The following is a 20,846-nucleotide window of genomic DNA, read 5'->3' as shown; positions in this document are numbered from 1 at the left end:
TTTTGTTCTATATTTTTCCTTTCTGTGTATTGGCTAAATCATTGCTGTATCATTATATTCTACCTATTGCTTTTTATTAATTTTTTTCCTTACAGAGCATGTGTGTGAGCAGGGGAGGGGCAAGGGAGGAAGAGTGAGAGAGACAGAGAGTGTTAAGCAGGCTCCATACCCAGCACAGAGCCTGATGCAGGGCTTGACCTCACCGCTCTGAGACCGTGAGCTGAGCTGAAATCAAGAGTTGGACACTGGGATCCCTGGGTGGCGCAGTGGTTTAGCGCCTGCCTTTGGCCCAGGGCGCGATCCTGGAGACCCGGGATCGAATCCCACATCGGGCTCCCGGTGCATGGAGCCTGCTTCTCCCTCTGCCTATGTCTCTGCCTCTCTCTCTCTCTCTCTCTCTGTGACTATCATAAAATAAAAAAAAAAAAAAAAGAGTTGGACACTGAACCGAATGAGACACCCAGAAGCCCCTCTACTTCTTGCTTTATCTTCAAGTTCACTGATCCTTTCTCCTTTCCTTTCAAATCTGTCATTGAGGCCTTTTTAAGGGAAATTTCCATTTCAGTAACTATTTTGTTTAGCTTGGAATTTAATGTTTTTATACATTCTATTTCTGTATTAAAGTTCCTTTTTTACTGTATCATCATCAGATTTTTCTTTAATTCTTAGAACATATTTATAATAGCTGCATTGAAGTAGTTTTTGATGTACCCAATATTGGGGATCATTCAGAGTCTGTTTCTCTTGACTGCTATTTTTATGAGTATAGTTTAGTTTCTTTGAGTGTGTTATAAGTTTATGTTGAAAACACTTAAGTTGTTAGATATTTTTTAGTAATTTGCATAGACTTAAATGGTGAAAAACTTTCTCCACTACCGTGTACAGCTATTGACATCTAATCAGTTTTTTTTTTATTTTAATTTTTATTTACAGCCTGACTTCTTAGGAGTCATTGCTGTGTCTGAATCAGCCAAAGATTTGGGCAGTATTTGTGCTCACATACTTTCAGACCATACAGCTTCTGCCGATCAATACATGTATGGTGTGGAGGATGTTTTCAGAGTTATAACTAGTTCTCCGTTCTTTGGCATTCACTTTTCCCTGGCTCTAATGGTTTCCTCACATACTTTCTTACTTTTATAGCCAGCTAGGAATCTATGGAGAGCTTATCTCAGGCCTCCCATGCCTCTCTTATACCCAGGATCTCCTGGCTTACTATCTGGTAAATTCACCACTTAACCTAGCTAGGAGCACATTCTCAGGCTAGAAAACCTGTGAGTCTTCTCTCTTCTTCCCAATTGACTGTGCCACTTTTAGACAGCAGAGCTATGAATTTCTGCTGCCAACTCCAAATCAAGCAAGTGACCAATGCACCAAAGCTACTGCTTATGGTCAGCCCTACTGTTAAAACTAACACACCTGACTACGGAACTGGTACTATGGGAATAACCCCTGACCAAAAGGTCACAGACTCTTACTGTTACTACTCAAAGCCCCACCAGTTTTTCAAGAGTAGGTAAATGTTATCAACTTTTTATTTGCCTATGTTTGATTTAGAGCTTCCAGAACAGTTATTTTGATTATTTCATTCAGTTTTATATCACTAAACTCTTGATGTTGCCACAATTAGAAGCACTCCTATTTCCTTTTACTTTTAAAATGTTTTTATAACTTTCTAGATATTTTAAATTTCATCCATAAAAGATATTTTTAAGTTGTTCTCAATAACTGTCTTCTACTTCTTTCACACTAATAGTGCTTAGACATGGATTCATGGCCACATCTTCCATTGTAGTTAAGGTATTGCCATGTCATCAAATTTCTGGTTGAAATGATGTGGGCAGAAGTGATGTGTGGGAGTCTTGAGTTGTGTTCTCATGGGCATGGGGCATGCCCTCCATCTCTCCTTTTACCTTTCCTGTTGAATTGGATATTGGATATCCATCTGGGACCATGCACACAAGGATAACCCCAAAGGATGGCAAGACAAAAAGACAAAGGAAATCTAAACACCTGTCTTCATAGTCACAGTGTTCTGAACCTTTCATTAAAAAGGGATACACACATTCATTTTATACTGAAAATAACCCTGAGAGTTAGACATTATTCTCCCCTTACTATAGATGAGGAAAGATTCAGAGAGTTCAACCAAAATTTGACTACAATCACGCAAATACCAAAGTGCTGAAGCTGGGATTAAAACTCACAGCTCCCAAACAAATCAATGTAGTTACAATATGGTATTATCCTTCCATACAAGAGAGTCTGGCATATGCAATGACCATACTTGGCAATTTTGATGAATGAATATATGACTATTTTCTCAGAATTCACCTTTCCGCACATAAAAGGATGAGTTTAAGCTATCCCATGGCCAGAATTTCATAATATTTCTTTGAGTGGTATTGAACCATCTAAGCCTTCTCCTTTCAGGGTCATACAGGCACCATACATTTACACTGCAAAGTTGAACAAGATTGTGATTAGAGATGGTCATAACAAGTAATCAGCTTTAAACATTTGAAAGAGCCTATTTGTGTATTTGTGTATGTGAATGTTGCCAAGGAAATTCTCAAGTAATGAAAATCATTTTCTCTACCCTTTGATATGGGATGGAAACATGTGTCTTTCTTTCAACCATCCCAAAAGTATTTTGCTGTCTTAGAAAATAGTCTGAAGGACAGTTTTGATTGCTTTAACTCTGAAATCTGTTGTGTTCCTGATAGCATGCAGAGTTTTAGATGTTGTCACTAATATTCACGAAAAATGTTCAATTGCCATAGATTACAAGGCTCTTTCAAAGTGCTATAAATGAGACGGTTTATGAGTCTTTGTGGTTCCACCAAGAACAACAGGACGTGGAGCCCTAAATTAAAAATCACTGGCAGATCAAATGCACTGTCAGTGTTCAACCAATGCAAATGACCATGTCGCATATGGTGAATTCCTGAATTCAAAAATATGAGGTCCTCTTTGGAAATGATTCTCTTTTTCCTGTGTCACTTTGAGATTGGTACTATTCTTGTCCTATGTCTAACTAGGCATATGGGCAGTTAGAGTTTTAATAGAACCATGCAAATTCCAAAGAAGGAAAAAAGATAAAGAGGAAGAGTAAGAGCATATCTTGTTTGAATATTTTTTCTCTAAAAATACGACATCAATATCATCTCCCTTAGGATAAGAGACATTGTCTTTAGGAAGCCTATGCATAATATATGGAATTTTGTATATTTCAAATTCAGTGCTCTTGAAATACTTTCTTAAAATGTTATTATTGGATTATATCATGTCTTTAAAGTGGAGTGTATCCATCATGAATACTGATGAATTAGTAAGAGCTCTTAGTTGAAAATCTTTGCTTGGTCTGCAGGATAACTTCACTTTACTACTTTATACTTCCCCCACTCTGTTCCCCAAGATTTGGTATGGTCTGCATCAGCAGACCCCCTTGCCCTCTGACTCTTGGTTGGCTTCAGCTACTAGTGGGAGCCTGCCAGTCATCTGGAGGGCTGGCAGAAAGGGAAGTTGGAATATTTAATCCTCAGCTTCTTGTAGTGCAGGAGCAGTCTTGAACTGGTCTTGAGCTGGCTGTATCCTGCCATGAGTAGTCATAGCTCCTGTCAAATGATGCTCTTCCTACAGTCCTTTCTGTGCCTGAGTGCTATGCCTCTTTAAGCTAGGCAAGTGTATTAGAAAAAAGCTAACATAGTGGGCCTGACCACTTATCTGTAGAAAGACCTGCTTACAAAGTTAGCCTTTGGCCGGCATCTGGGAACTTGGACTATGTGAGGATTCTCACCATCCCCAGAAGAGGTAAGAGTGGCTCACTGTCTCCTAAATTTTGTCCAACCAAATGGTTTATGCTTAGCTCTACTTTCCTTCTGGGAATCTAGAATTCTAGATTTGGGAATCTAGAATTATGCATACAGACAGAGGCTGTCTATGTAAATACCCCCAATATAAATCCTGGGCACTGAGTTTCTAATGGGCTTCCCTGGTTGGCAACATTTTACATATTTTCATAAACCACTGCCAGGGGAATTAGGGATATCCTGTGTGACTGGAACCTTGTGGTTGGTTTCCCCTGGACTTACCCATGTACCTTTCCCTCTGTTGATTGTACTCTGTTCATTTGCTATAATAAATCTTAGCCATAAGTAGGACTATAGGATGAATCCTGCAATCCTCACTGAGAATCATTGAACCTGGGGGTGGTCTTGAGGACCTCTAAAATAAATAGTAAAGGAGATCTACTGTTATACCCCAGAGTACTGCTCCATTTCTTTTGGTTTTCTTACACTCTCTGCCTACCCTTTTGAAAATAGTTTCTTTATGAAGCTCTTTATTACATTACTTAATTTAAATGTATTTTCTCTCTTCTCCTGAAATCCTATCACCCGGTGACTGCAAATACAAAATACATTATAAAAATATTGATAATTATTTGATTGATTCATCTCTATACATGATTTTTTTTGAAATTTCTTAACAAGAAGATTAATGGTTTTTAAGGTAAGGTAACACAGAAACCTTTTATATCTTATTTAATGAAAAATTCTGATTAGGATGTGCTTCTTTAAACAGATGGAGGATTATGCATTTTGGTAAGCCAGAAGGTAATAAATAAGCTGGTGGCTAATTGTCCTTAAAAAATAGTTAGACATTATTTTCTCCTTTACCTTTATATGTTCAAGGGGGAGGGCATAATGAAGGAAAAGAGGGAGACCAAGGAAAATATGCGGTGATAAGAGATAATGTTTTTGTAGTGTATACTTACATAAAATATCACTAACATAGTGAGATGAATGCTCTTATGTGCCTCATAGAAGAAATTATATTACTTCTAACAATCATTGCACCTCTAACAGGTATGGGTATATCCACATAGTATTATGTTCAAATTATTTTTTGCTAATATTTAGACTATTTAATATCCATGACATCCATGGGCATTTGTATCATTAACGATTATTTTTTCTTTTATGCTGTGCTCTGTGAAGCAAGACAAGGCAATGTGCTTAAAAATCCAAAAATTATACTAATTAAATATCAAGACTTATTTATGTTAACATAATTTATTTATGTTAACTTTTAAATTAGTTAAGTAAAAAATAAGTGTTATATATTCTTGGATACTTTCTCAAAAAAAAGGAGAAGGAAATAAGGAGAAGGGAAAGAGGAAAGGGAAGAGGAAAAGGAAGGGGAGGAAGAAGAGGAAGGAGAAGAAGGAGGGGGAGGAGGAGGAGGAGAAGGAGAAGGAGAAGAAGAAGTGCTTAATGCAAACTTTAGTGGTCCACTCCCCAACTATGTTTAGGACAGCTGCATTGACCTACAAAATTGTTTTATGCGTATAGACAAAAAGCTTTGTTTTAGAGAACTCATGATGTGTACTTTCTGTTTATTAATGTCCTGGTAAACCACATGTCTTCTTGATAAAGTAATCCTGATTCAGAAAGACCTCTTTCCTGGCTATCTTACTTCAGTGTACCTGTGTGCTTATTGATTGCCTTTGCTAATAAATGCTCCCTCCATTGTAATTTAGCTCCGTCCCAACAACCTCCACCTAGAGGACAAGTTCAAAGTTCTTCTGCTATCAATCTCTCCTGGAGTCCACCTGATTCTCCAAATGCCCATTGGCTTACTTATGGTTTATTCAGGGATAGTTCTGAAATCTACACAACTGAAGATCAATACCCATACAGTAAGTTTAAAGGTTTGGTGATAGAAAAATATAATATTCTGGGAATTGATATATTAGTTAATTTCTGTGACACTGAGGATAAATGTTGTTGTGGTTTCCTGTGCCTAGTGGAGAGTGTTTCAAGCAGAAAAAGAATTATGAGTCTCAGGAGCAATCTCCTCATTTTCAAAACAATGAAATAAAAATGGGAAGCTTCTTGTTTGATAAGCCCTAATGCTTATCAAATTCTCAAAGATAAAAAAAAAAAAAAATTACCCTATCCAGCTTTATTGAGGATGTGGAGGAGTTAGAGTTTGCATAAACTGCTGTAATATCTGTGTATGTTCATTGGCACTTTTCATGTGGGAAGTTGTTAAAATGTATGAAAAACCATATCCTTTTGTGTATCATTTGACTCAGCAAATTTCCTTTAAGAAATTTATCTTAAATGAACAGTCATAAATGGACACAAAATATGTTCAGGCCTAAACTATTTGTAATGGGAAAATATAGCAAATATTCAGCTATCCAAAATCTTTCAATAAATTGTGATAGATGGCATTATGGGATCTTTATACATTGGAAGTAAATAGTAGGATGTAATTACCTATAAACTGATATCTTAGTTTACAGTTGATGAATGGAAAGTGTCCATGACACATTGTGTAATGTAATAAAAAGTATTACAAATAATCTGAGTTATATTTTAATTCAAAAATATGTAGAAATATTGGAAGACTTACAACAAACTTATCTATAGCTTTTTCTGGGCATAACAATTAAAGAAGGTTTATTAAATATTTCTATTATATGGATTCAGCTTTTAAATTTCTTAGGTTAAAAATGGACTTTTAAAAAAGTGGATTCAGAGTACTAGCCTTCATGCAAACAATGTAATTTTATGCATACATGGCCATTTCCACAGAAATATAACATGAATTTAAATTGAAAGAGAAATTATGTCAAAAAACCATGAAGACTATCTTTGCATCTGTAACTTTTATGAATATTTTAAAGGAGCTTATAGAAATCAAACTATAGGGGTCCATTGTCTTTAAGAAAAATATCGGAGTAGATGTTTTACATAGTTTCCCTAAAGTCAAAACGAAGCAATAGAAATGTTTACATCCTTTCAGCTCTGTCTTCTCTGATATTTTCCTCTAGTCATGTTTGGCTATAAGCTAGTTTAAGAAAATAGTTTGAAAAACATTGGAATAGTGATTCTAATTCAAGTTTCCATTTTGTTCTCTTTGTTTAATGCCCAATTTTCCAAATTCCAGTTTAACTTACTTAATTAGTTAGAAGAAAAGTGTGTAAGGTTCCATAGAGGGACTGGAGTTCTGTAATCTTCCTCAAAATGGTTAGGAAGATGCCTTGTTTTAACATAGCGATTGGCTTTAAAACTTTTGCATAGCACACACTTCTATTTTGTATATATAGTAGGTTACACTTTTGCACCTCATCCTGCCTGACATGCACCTACATTATTATGTCCACTTTCTGTTAACTCTAAATGTTTCTCCAGTATTACAGCTCTTCTTTGAAGTTAATGGCAACTCTGAACTTCATGATGCAGATTGCAAAGGGAAATGAACATCTGTCTACATCTGCCATGTTGGCAAAGTATCCTAAAAACCTGCTACTAGAATGTTTATTTTCTTCCAAATATCAGCATGATCCAGGTGTCCTGAAACTTAAACTTTTGTGATAGGGGAAGAGAGAGTTATAAAAATATTGGAAGTGATTTTGAAGATGACAGTGCCACTGGTTGGATTATTTCTGAAATTGTGAATTAGAGTCACCCTACTTTTCCATACAGCTTAATTCAATAATAAAATTAAACTTCAATTATACCCTTCAATTCCAGTGGCATGTTTTCCATAGTAACATATTGTGATCTATTTTATAGACCATTACATGAGAATACAACACTCTGGCTCTTATTCATGATTGCACTAATATAGAATCCAAATAACAGTTTCTTACATAATAAATGTGTATTCATTCACTAATCAGACACTTATATAATCCTATTAAACGAGGTATTATTTCCTAAAACCTTATTTTTCATTAAAAAAATGCCACTTCTGGCATTTCTTGACAATCACTATAATTAATGATGTGAAAATTATCTGCATGATGGCATTTGAACAGTAAGAACAATTGGCTAACGCTGTCAGAACTTTGTATCATTCTAATAATACCCTCATGTTTATTACTCTATTTCCAGTGTGTGGATAGCATGTGTAATATGAAAAGGAAACAGTACTTATATTCAGCCGGATGAACACAAATCTTTGGGTTAAATAAAGGCATTTGGAATTATAGGTGGAGAATCATTGAACTTTTCAAAGAAAATTAATAGTGTTGTCTTCCGAGAAAGTTTGATCATTTGGTTGAGACCATTATAGAATTCCTTGTTAGAATAAAAACTTTTCCTAGCTTGCCTGATGCACTATGGGAATCTCCAGGACAGTGGTTTCCAACCCAAGATCATGACACACTGGTGTGTTAGCATCTTTAAAGGTCGCAAAGTATTTGTTACTAGTAATAGCACACTAATAAGGGTGGAATAATTTTAAAGTTTTTAAAACTAAGCAAAATTTACATCCTCACAAGCTTGTGCGTAACCAGCTATCAAAAATAGAGAAATGTATAGAGGTCAAGTAAGCGCATTGGGAATTGTACATAATTAGCACCTAATATTATCTCCCCTGGAGCTCCAATCTGGTTTGCTTATAGGTATTTTCCATGTGCTGGGTATGAAGAGAACAGCTATCATAGGAAATAGCGCTCATTCGATAGTATTGCAGTTATAGGGAGTGGCCAATAAATCATGTTATATTTTCCTACTTGAGTTTGGAACTAAAAAACTATACATATGAGTCAGTAAGATGGAAATGAAAAATAAAAGTCATCTTCATTACTGATAAAAGTCAGATTGGAGAATAGACCCTCTCTCCTGTCCAAAGACAGATTAGAAGAGAGAAAAAAATCAATGGGCTGATCTGAGTGTGCTCTGTTCCCGCCCCCCCTTCTCCCCAAATTCACAGTTAAATCATTTCTCATTTGGGAAGTCATGAGTAGAGGATTAGTCATTACATGTTTACTCTAAAAAAATCCTTTCACAGAGAAACTAGAGGATAAATACCTGTACACCTGACCATTGCTTACATAGCCTAAAGACAGTTTAGAGTTTTAGATAGTGATACATCAGAGTGAACCTTGAGATTTCATTTTTACCTTTAATATCATTCTCATTTGTTACTCCATACTAAAACCAGTGTAGTAGTCACTTGAATAATTGATAGAATGAAACTCCTTAGCACCTTCTATCAATATATCACAGGCAAATTTTTCCAGTGGAGGATACCACTTTTTCTGAAGAGGCATAGTAAATTTTATGCATCAGCTTCACTGACTGATTTAACAAATATTTATTGAGATTGTACTCTGCAACAAATACAATGGTGAGTAAGGAGGACATGGTCCCAGCTTCCTAGTATGTTAAATCTAGTTTGAAGGAAAGACTGAGGAGGGCACTTGACGGGATGAGCACTGGGTGTTATACTCTATGTTGGAAAATTGAACTTCAATAAAAAATACATGTATAAAAAATAAAATAAAATGTGAGACGATTATTTACTAACATACATGTGATATATACATATACTAATATATATGATATACACATATATAGTATTATATATATGTAATGGGAGATTATGTCTAGGTTTTTTTCTTCTGCATCCAGGAAAACCTGAAATCTCATAATAGTCTCCCACTCCTCATTTAAGCATGCTCAGTGCATTAAAAAAAAACAAAAAAAAAAACAAAACAAAACAAACAAACAAAAAAAACCCACAACTGAATACCAACATTCCTCTGCCCTAAACCCATTTTAATTTTGGATCATAGGAAAGGTAAGGAATTAGGAGAATATGAATCTGGATTTTCCCAGATTACTTAGGTTCTCAGAAGGTAACAGTTGACTTTATAACAGAAAATTTCACTAAGAGATAAGAATTAGACATCAATGGGAATATATTTTTGTTATTCGATAAGTTTGATAAGCATACTTGGAAAAAAATAATCAGTACCAGGGGACCTGGGTGGCTCAGTGGATTAAGAGTCTGTCTTCAGCTAAGGTTGTGATCCCAGGGTCCTGGGATCAAGTCCCGTGTCAGGCCCCTTGCTCAGTGGGGAGTCTGCTTCTCTCTCTCTGCCTCTGCCTCCATCCTCTGCCTCCAGCTCATGCTCTCTCTCTCAAATAAATAAATAAAATCTTAAAAAAGAAATTAATCAGTGCATACGGTTATTATTATTAGCATCCCCAAAGAAGAATCTCATGCTGTGTTTGTGCAATAATTTGTCTAAGTTATTTTGTTGTTGGTATAAATCTTTTTCTTACAAAAGTGTCGTATCTTGTTAAGAAGGGTTAAAAGAATTTTTTTAAGCATCTTTTTTAAGCATCACAATTGTCACATTCTAGCATGATGACTAACTTCACTTTGGAAAATTTCTGGAGTATTGTACACTCCAGTTTATTTTTCATAATAATATTCAACTATATGCACTATTACAGTCTGTATTTTTACCCGTGTTGCTACAAGGCCTTCATCACTATATTTTCAAATAATTATGTGATACTAGAATTCTATTAATGTCTAATGTTAATATTAAAAATTATGACCTATTAAATTCCACTTTAATTTACCTCAACATTTCCTATTATAAATAACACGTCCATACTTTTATATGCTTTATGAGGAAACCTTTCCCAAGAATTGGATTTGGAAAAGGTCCCAAGACCTTTCCAAGAATTGGTCTCGTAAAATATGTTTTAATATATGCTTGCATACACCATTAGTTTATTGCATCTTGGTTGCAAACCTACTCTGTTGCCTACTCTGTGACAGTGGAGCTGGAGCCTGTAAACATTTCCCTTTGACTACCTGGCATGTTGCGAGTGCCACAGTCTTGCAGTGCATTTCCTTTCCCCTTAGAGAACAGGAAATTCCAGGCACATGCCTAATCACGCCCATTCCCTATCTTTTTTATTTTTTAATTTTTTTTTTTAATTTATGATAGTCACAGAGAGAGAGAGAGAGAGAGGCAGAGACACAGGCAGAGGGAGAAGCAGGCTCCATGCACCAGGAGCCCGATGTGGGATTCGATCCCAGGTCTCCAGGATTGCGCCCTGGGCCAAAGGCAGGCGCCAAACCGCTGCGCCACCCAGGGATCCCCCCTATCTTTTAATCTTTTGAAAAACTCAGACTTCTCTTGTATCAATTCTCCATTGATGCTGACAAATGTCTCCAAAATTTAGCAGTTTAAAACAACAATAAACATTTATGATTTCACAGTTTCTGTGGTTCAGAAATTCAGGAAAGGTTGCAGTCAAGATATCGGCCGGGTGACAAACATGGCCTGCAATTTGCCAACCCTTCGTTTTGTGAAATGTCGGTTAACAAGTAAACAGGTTACATAGAAGAAACAGCTATTTGTATTGCAGAAATTTCTCTTCTATTTTCTATAAGAAAGACTATATTATATAAAGAACAAGAGTTTAAACAACCTTCTAAATAGTCTTCATTACAAGAGGCACTTTTCTTATGCAATAAAAGTAGTCAGTATTTGCTTTATTTCGGTTTTAGATACATGAACCACACTCTCTCTCTTTTTTTTTTCATACTCTCATTCAAAAGAGCAGATTGTATACTTTCTGTGATTAAGTTATATAAATAGGAAAGCAATTAGAAATGATTCCTTGCCAATTTGTGAAATGTAACTATTTTTTCCTTTCTTTCTTTTAATTTCAGGTATTCAGTACTTCTCGGATGCTGACCTGTCACCATATACTTCATATTCCTATTACATCGAGACTGCCAGTGTGCATGGTTCAACAAGGAGTGCAGCTGTCACTTACAAGACGAAACCAGGGGTCCCAGAAGGAAACCTGAACTTGAGTTATATCATTCCTATTAGCTCAGACTCCGTGACACTTGCTTGGAATTCACCTTCAAATCGTTCTGGTCCTATAGAAAAATATATTTTGTCCTGTGTTCCTTTTGATGGTGGCCAGCCATGTGTTCCTTATGAAGGTCATGAGACTTCTGCTACCATCTGGAATCTGGCTCCATTCACCAAGTACCATTTTTCTGTACAGGCATGTACGAGTGGGGGCTGTTTACAAAGCTCACCCCTTACAGTGATGACAGCCCAGGCACCTCCCCGAAGGCTGGGTCCACCTGAGGTGCGGATGATCAGTTCCACAGAACTTCGTGTAGAATGGTCTCCCCCACTGGAGCCAAATGGTAGGAATTCCAGGCTTAGAGTTCCCTTTCTGAGGCCAAATATGTATGAGAATCTAGGCATTTGGAATTGTGCAGTAAGCATCTGGCAATTGCATTCGTCTCTGTAACTATAGGATATAATAATTGAGAATCTCTAAAGATATCAGATACTATTTGTACTGGTTAGTAAAACAAGTGTATGTCTTTAATCTAATAACAAATTCCATTCATTTAAATTGCCCCTTAAAAGGCTAATATTATCTTTGCTCTTAATGACATCTGTCACAACACAAACGATGTTTCTAATTTGAAACTCACTTATAAAATGCATTATATTTGACGGTGTCACAAGTTAGGGCACCCATAAGGAGTAAATTTTCTCTTTTAAGCAAGAAAAGGGTATAAAATAATACAAAAAAATATGTATATAGGCTAGCTAGCTCCATTAAGTTAATTTTTTGTCTTCATACAATTGAACCCTTGGTTATATAGGCCAGACAGAAATTCATATATTTTTAGTAATTAATATCATGTACGTACGATGGCAAAACCTTTTTATCAGACTTTTAAGTTACTTGAGAAAACTAGGTAGAAATCAAGTTTAATGCTCCAATATTTATGTAAACAGGGCTTGTGTTAAGTAGATAATAAAATTAAAATCTGCAAATTTGAAAGTATATAAATTAGAGGTGCAATAATCAAATCCTCCTCCCAAAAGCAATTCTCGGTAGAAATTATGATCATTCATTCTGAAAGGGATTGAATTTACCTGGAATAGGTTATAGCTATTTTTCATTTATGGTTTGTTTTTCCCATGAATATGCTTGTCCACAGTATTTCATACACTCATCTGTCTGTCAATTTGTTGTCTTTTATCAAAGTCTCATCATCTAGATTACTAAGAAATGGACAGGTAATCTAGTCAGAAAAATAATGCAAAACTGTCACCTTTACCTAGCCTAACCCCAACCCACCCCCAAAATTGTCTGTCTGATGGGTCATCTTGGGTCCTGTTTTACTTTTCTAGGAATAATTATAAGATATGAACTCTACATGAAAAGATTGAGATCTGATGGAGAAACCACCTCAGCAGAAAGTCGAGTCTTTCAGAGCAGTGGCTGGCTCAGTCCTCACCCATTTGTAGAATCAGCCAATGAAAATGCATTGAAACCTCCTCAAACAGCCACAACCATCACTGCCTTGGAGCCATACACTGAGTATGCGTTTCAAGTCTTAGCTGTGAACATGGCTGGCAGCGTGCCTTCTACCTGGACTTCGGAAAGAACAGGAGAATCAGGTGAAGAGAAATGCTTTGAACTCTACTTTTAAGACTCCCAAGTGGAATTACTGTCCCAAATGAAAGTCAACAGCACTGAAGTGTGTTTTGAAAAGCAAGAATTATACATTTATACAGGCCAAGGAAAAATTTAATATATTGGTTGGTTACGTAAATATCTCAAGGTCATAAAGCACTTGCAGTAAGTTTTAGGGGGGGGGAATAAATGCCTGAGCTATTACTTCAAGGGGGAAAAATCACTTAACTATAGTTCTAGTCTTTGGGGAACGTTTGCCAAAAATAGCAATTGGTTTCCATTCCTGAAGTGGGTTGGCCGTATGTACTATCTTGCTCCAAATTCAGCACAGTTTATGTTCAATGAAAGAGATAACTGTACCAATTTCACAAATCTTAGTTTGTTTTTATTTCTCTCTCCAAAGCAAATAGTGTAGGTACTAGATTGTACCTAATGATAGAATCCTGGATATTAAAATCTGTAATTCACAAGTGTGCTTATAAGCAGTTGGCAATATGGTAAGGAAGGAGAGTAAAAAATTTTAATTTTCTTAAGATATCTTCATTACAGCAAATGAGATATTTTTAACCCTCTCCCTCACTCTTTACATTGAAAACCCTTCAAATATCATGAGCCTTTCACCAAAAAAAGACGCTTTTGTTATGCTTTGAATCTACAGATATTCAAAGAAACCCATGTCCTGATTTAAATTGGATCTGTTAGGACTGTGGGAGGATAAGGGTAGCTTTAGGTTGATGTCCAAGGGAATCATTTCATGAATAAAATGTGCATTGTGCTTGAGCATCTCTTAATGACTGCCAGCCATCTTGGACAAATAATAGTGCCATGATAGCACAAGTGATGAGCCATGGCATTCTGGAAGGGGAGAATCAAGGTCAGAAATGAAAAGTAATGGGTGAAACTGCAATACTGGACCCTCATAATCTTATGGGTCACTGGCTACTGAACGTGCTATGAGGTCCTTTGATAATACACCTTTGGTTAGCACATTTAAAATCCGTATTAAGATCTCAAGGATGGCAGGGGGAGAATGTATGTACGTATGTACTCTGAGCATTTCAGTCAAGATTTATTGAAAACTTTAAACATTTCTTTGGGGTTATTTAGAACATTTTAGATTTACCTCTTTCTCCAGGCTGTATCAGTGTGGCTCGGTGAAATCTACATCTCTACAGCAGAAACCCAACATGTCACTATGCATTGTTCTGGACTTTGTGGACTAAGATAGATTCAGTTTTGATGACTTCTCCTTTCAAATGCTTCATGAGACTTACAGTTTCCCCCCCCCAAAAGGGAGGAAACTTATCTTACTTATCTTGATGTACATAAGCAAAGTCCTATATGATTTTTCTCTTGTAAATGGAAAAATATCTTTGCTGGTGGTATAAGGATAGGGAACATCCTTGCAGAAAACATGAAAAAAAAAAGGGGGGGGAGGGATAGCTTTTATAAATACCAGTATATCTTTTGATGTTTGGAGATCAGAGTATTATGTGAGGAATGGGGTTATGTCAGAAATTAGAGCACGTGTATGAATTCTGTCTGGAGACCTATAGATAACAGCACTCTGTTCCTGTTATTGTCCTCAATAGTGCCGGCATTCATGACCCCCCCTTCCGTCTCCCCACTCTCACCACACTCCCTCAATGTGTCCTGGGAGGAGCCCGCGGAGAATGTAACAAGAGGAGAAGTTGTGGGGTATAAAATCAATATGGTTTCTGAACAGTCACCTCACCAAGCTATTCCGACAGCGGTGTCACAGGTATTACTATTTTAGAATTGAATTGTCTTCCGTTTGACATTTTCTGAGTTTGCAGAATTCTGTGACCAAATTCTCCTTTATATATTCCTTACTTGGCATGTTTGTTTCTTAACATGACATCATCTGTACAAGGTCCTGTGTGTCTATATCACTTATTTTTTCTAATATAAGCATGTCATAAAACAAAGTAGATATAATTTTGTTTAACAAAATCTGCTTTTTTGCCCTTAACATATATCCTAAAGTATCTTGTAAAGAGCCAGCTTTCAGTAGCTGAGTATTGTCTGTTATCTGGGCATATAATAATGTTTTCAACCAAACCCACAATCAGTTGATATTGGTATTGTATTGATTCTTTTGGAACTATAAATAACACTGACAAGAATGTCTTATATGTCCATTTTGCATATTTCTGCTTCCTAAGAGAATTCTGAGGAATGGATTTATCACAACTTATAGCAAAGGTTATTAATATGTTTAAGGTTTGGGATATACAGTGACATACTTCCTTCCAGTAATTCATACTCTTGCCAGCAGTAATGAGAATAGTAATCACAGCTAACTTATGAAGGCTTTATTATGTACATGGACTAAACCATGTGATATGTGTATAGTAATCCTGGAGGAGGAGAGGCTCTTGTTTCCCTCCAGTTTATGGCGTGGTCAATGTACTCCGTTGGCCTATTTTATCAGCATGAGGGTGGCCGAGGACAGAGGCGGCTGATGTTAACTGGACAAGTCATTCTGTGTACGTGGCCTTTGGCACCTCTTTTGAGGAAGACGCTCTTTGGTGGGCATTAGCATGATATAAAGAGATCTTCACATGTAACAATATCTTCCATGGGACTGCCTACATTCTTCTCTCCCAGATTTCCTGGTTCGTGATCTTCTAGTCTTTTTTTTTTTTTTTTTTTTTTCATGCTGATGACCAATACTTTCAAGTCACTGCCATGTAGTTCAGATGTGTTCTACCTCTGGAGTGTTCCCTTTCCACACAAAATGGATGGCCAGGTGTGCTGCCTGAAGTTCTGCTTATTGAGCAGATTTCTTCTTGCTGCTGGTTTTTAGGGTCATCCTTGAGTGGGGCTGTAGAGCAGCCATCACCCATTTTTGACTTGCAACCACATGCCAAGACAACCCATCTGTGAACCAAACCACATTTTTCTACTCTCTCAGCTCTTGAGGAACCTCCAAGAAGTCACATGTATCATGTGAGATTGAGCAACCAGTGTACAAATGATACATGGGGGTCCAGACAGCCTGCTTGCACAGGATATTATCTTGGCTCTGCTTGTGCCTGTTACCAGATAGCCCCTTCCATTTTATGAGGAATTTCTGTTGGGCCTACTTGGCCTTAAGACATGGCATGTCTGACAGAGCTCAGCTCATGAGGGGTAGCTCTGGCTGCATGGCCATTCGATGCTTTGTGTTTACCAAGGCTCACTGGTATGCCAGGAGCTGTTCTAGTGAATGGTATTTTATTTCCATTGTGTAATATGCCTTTGATCCAGATCCTGTAAGTCTACCTTGTGATTCTTTCATTGAGAGCTTGCCATAAATGTCTCATTACATCTTTTCCCATTATAGGCAGCTCTAAAACCACAGGATCTGATAGGCTTCATGCCCCGAGTTGCTTGACTGATTGCAATGCAGCCTTGACCCGCTGAAGAATCCTTTCCAGCCCTAGGACCCACTCAGAGCTAGCAACACTCCATATTACTCAGTAACTTAGTCAGAATAGTGTTCCCGGATACGCAGTGTGCTCTCTTCAGAACCTAAGAAGGCCTGCCAGACATTCTATTTCCTGCCTCCTAGTAGTAAGTGCAAGATGCAATAATTTGACCTTTACTTTGGAAGGGATGTCCTAGCATATCTCAGGCTATTGGACTCCTAAAAATTTTGCTGATGTGGAAGCCTCCTTATTTTTTAAAAACTTGATCTCTTTCTTTGGAGCATATAATATTTACGAAGACTTCTCCGCACCTGCCATGTCTTGCTTATCTGAGTCATTTAATAGGATGTTATGAATATGGAGAACGAACACTGCCAAAGAGGTTTTCAGTTTGCCTTGAATCGGTGACCTTCAGGCCTTCTTTGTCTTTCTTCAGTGCATTCATTGCACCCAGCAAGAGCTACCTGATTCCACAGTCCTTATAATTACTACTTTCCGCAAAATAGTCCATATGGTTTCCAGTTCCACCAAACCAGTGAACTTCCTTTCACTGGTAAGTCCAGTTCCCCACCAATGAGAATCACACACTAGTACGTGCTAGGGACCATCAATACCCCACCCACTCCCTGTGACGAGGTTCTCTTTGATTGGTGATCCAGCTCCGAAATGTCATTTTAAAGTCTCCTTCCTAGGGTACTCCTAGGTATCTTAGGTCAGGTTCTCCAGGAAACAGATGCTGTGGAGAGGATTGAGTAGAAGGTTTATTGGGGAGTCCTCTCAGAAACAACACACAGAAAGTAGTAAGAGATGCAAGGTTGAGCAGAATAAGAAGCTGAATTGTGATGCACTAATGAAAGGGTTTAATTTGATCCTGTGCATAGTTCTGGAGCTGAAATGACCCCATAAGGTTGTCCTAAAGAAGTCAAGGAGTCAGACCTTTGTACCCCATTGTATTAGTTTCCTGGGACCACAGTAGCAAATCAGCCACAAACTAAGTGACGTAAAACAATAGAAGCTGATTGGTTTTAATGGAGGCTAGAATCTGAAATCAAAGTGTTGACGGACTACTTTCCCTCCAAAGGCTCTCCAGGAGAATCCTTCCTTGCCTCTTCTGCTTATGGTAGATCCTGGGCGTTCCTTGGTCTGTAGCAGCAGAACTCCAATCTCTGCCTGTCTTCACATGGCCTTTTTCTCTATGTTGCTGTCTCTTCTGTATCTGCGTATCCTCCTCCTTTCTTCTATAAATATATCCCTTGTATTAAGACCCACCCTAAATTCATGATGACTTAATTAATTATAACTGCAAAGAACCTCTTTCCAAATAAGATCGCTTTCTGAGGTACTAGGTGAACAAGAATTTGGGGGAGACCCTCTTCAACCCATTGCCAATAGATCTGTCAATATTTTTTAGTTTTTCCAGTAGACGGAGCATGTTTACAACACAAAGGTAGAAGAAGAGCCAATAAATAATTTATGATTCCTTGTTATACTTTTCCATTAGCCTGGAAATAAGTGCTGACTAATTTGCAACTGTCTCAGGTGATAAACACAGAAGTAGCCTTACATATATCTTTTAACGTAAACGATTTAGTCGACCAATCCAGTATATCATAGGATTTCAGGTAAATTTACAGCTGGACCTACTTCATTTGGTCCTTAGTGTTATACAACATTCATCATTGATGTTTTGTTATTGTTTTTGCTATTCTTTTGCTTTGTAAACTATTCTTTCTTCATAAAATGTAGCTTCAAAGCAACTATCATTTGCACTGTGGTATTCTTTTCTAAGAAACAAAACTGAGAAGAAAACATAGTTCATAAAGATATAGCCTTAGAAGTCTGTTTGTTCATATCCCACTTTTGCCAGTTGTTAGCTTTCCATACATCTCTGTGCTTCAAGCTTTACTCATCTGTAAAATAGGAAAACAATTTCTGCTTATCTATATGTTTTTTTGTAGAGTTTAAAGAGCTTGAGGAGTATGAGGTACTATTAGCGATTATTAATGGGATAGGACTACATTGCACTTTTAAAAAGATCATTTTATCATTCAGTGAAGCAGGAAAATATTTCTTTTTTATTAGTGACAAAATTATGTATATGCATCTTTTTTTGTTTAAAGTCCTTTCTTCTGTGGCCAAATTGAAATAAAGATATAGATATATCATTTTATTCTCTTATGCTTTCTGTCCCCTACAAATATCTACTTCATCATATATTCAAGAAAGTGAAATCAAGAGTGGCAAAGTAAAAAATCTTCACCTTCTCGATAATGAAATTTGTATCCATGTTGACCTGAGTGTGTCTTGTTATAAGCTTAGTAAGAAAATAGCCAAAATTTCTAGGGAAAGGCCTACCATAAAATAACTGTTACAGACAGTTGCTCTTTGACTAAGAGTAGTGGCAAGGAAATATCTAGAAGTGGTGATATTATCAGTGTAGGATTTCAAGCTTCTACAGAATTCTCTCCACGTCCTTAAGAAGATTCATCCCAAAGAAAATTTCCAATTAAATTGATCCTTGAAATCTTGTAAAATGACTATATATGATAAAGACAAAGTTTATCTGAGTGATTACTTTATGTGCCCCAAGCTTTAAGGTAAATATCTTTTTAAAATAATGTAATTTATAACAACTATATGTGGAGAAGTAAAGGCCCATCAAAATTAGTATTAATCTACATTTTCTATTTCTCATTATATTTCACTTTGTGTTCGTGTTCCACAGAATAGTTTGTTCAAAAAATGAGTCAACATCCTAAATGAAATAGGAAATACTTCATTTTTAGGGATCCCTGGGTGGCGCAGCGGTTTGGCGCCTGCCTTTGGCCCGGGGCGCGATCCTGGAGACCCGGGATCGAATCCCACGTCGGGCTCCCTGCATGGAGCCTGCTTCTCCCTCTGCCTGTGTCTCTGCCTCTCTCTCTCTCTGTGTGACTATCATGAATAAATAAATAAAATCTTTAAAAATAAAAAAAAAAAAGGAAATACTTCATTTTTAAATTATTTTTTTTTAAAGTGAGTAGAGTTGATGCAATATTACCTTAGTTTCAGGTGTACAGCATAGTGATTCAACTTCTCTATATGTTATGCTCTGCTCACCATAAGTGTAGCTCCCATCTGTCACCACACAATGCTGTTACAATATCATTGACCTAGTTTCCCTATGCTGTGCCCTTTATTCTCATGACTTATTCACTCCTTAATTGGAAGCTTGTCTCTCCCACTTCTCTTTACCCGTCTCGCTCATCCTCCCCACTTTGCCTATCCCCCCACACCTTCCCTCTGGCAACCATCAGTACTCTCTATTTGCATATCTGATTTTATTTTTTGTTTTTTAATTTTTTTTAGATTCTACATATAAGTGAAATCATATGGCATTTATCTTTCTCAGTATGACTTATTTTACTTAGCATAATGTCCTCTAGATACATCCATGTTGTCATAAATAGCATGATCACATCCCGTTTTATGGCTGCATAATATTCTGCTGCTTATTTTTGCCACATTTTCCTAAAATCAGAACACTTTTTTATGCTTTATCCTGAAAACAATTTTACTTTCTAAAAGTCTGCATTAATCCTATCAGAGTTGTTCTAAATGGGATAAATTTTATAACAATATTCAGTAAATTTTACTCATTTCAAAATTTTACTTTTCTTGGGAAATTTTAAATCACAGAGCACAGAGGAGAAAATTTTATATCCTCAATCTCCTTCAATAACAATTTTAGAATTAGAAACATAAAGCACTTATAATTTGGTGTTTGACATTTTTCTGATTTCTAAGTGTAATTGCAAGGAAATGATACCAAATTTTAAAATTATTCCTGCATTTTTAGAATTTTTGACATCACCTTTATTTCTGAAAACAATGTTATATAAACGATACAGTGTATAGTCTGTTCACGCTGCTTCCTGAAACTACTCATTTAGGTCATGAAATTTTAAAATCAATACCCAGGCAAATATTCCAAATGAATTTTATCATACTGCTGTAGTGAAAATATCTCGAAAACTACCCCCAAATGTTCCTAACCTTTATAGTTACCTGTGTTTATATTTATGGAGGATTATTTGATATGAATGTATGGCAACATCCCTTAGAAAGAAAGTTTTATACTAAT

General features: G+C 36.6%; 1 protein-coding gene across 1 annotated transcript in view; it reads left to right on the top strand.

The window, feature by feature from the left end:
- Positions 1–20,846, top strand: part of USH2A (usherin) — a 702,892-nt gene that overhangs the window by 166,078 nt on the left and 515,968 nt on the right. Inside the window, 4 exon segments of the mRNA XM_038586435.1 lie at positions 5,543–5,701; positions 11,503–11,997; positions 13,004–13,273; positions 14,882–15,051. Of these exon segments, the coding sequence (XP_038442363.1) occupies positions 5,543–5,701; positions 11,503–11,997; positions 13,004–13,273; positions 14,882–15,051 (1,094 nt within the window).

This window comes from Canis lupus, chromosome 38 (genome assembly GCF_011100685.1).
Source record: "Canis lupus familiaris isolate Mischka breed German Shepherd chromosome 38, alternate assembly UU_Cfam_GSD_1.0, whole genome shotgun sequence".
In the NCBI taxonomy this organism is placed as follows: Eukaryota; Metazoa; Chordata; class Mammalia; order Carnivora; family Canidae; genus Canis; species Canis lupus.
This window is presented reverse-complemented; position numbering and strand designations above follow the sequence as displayed.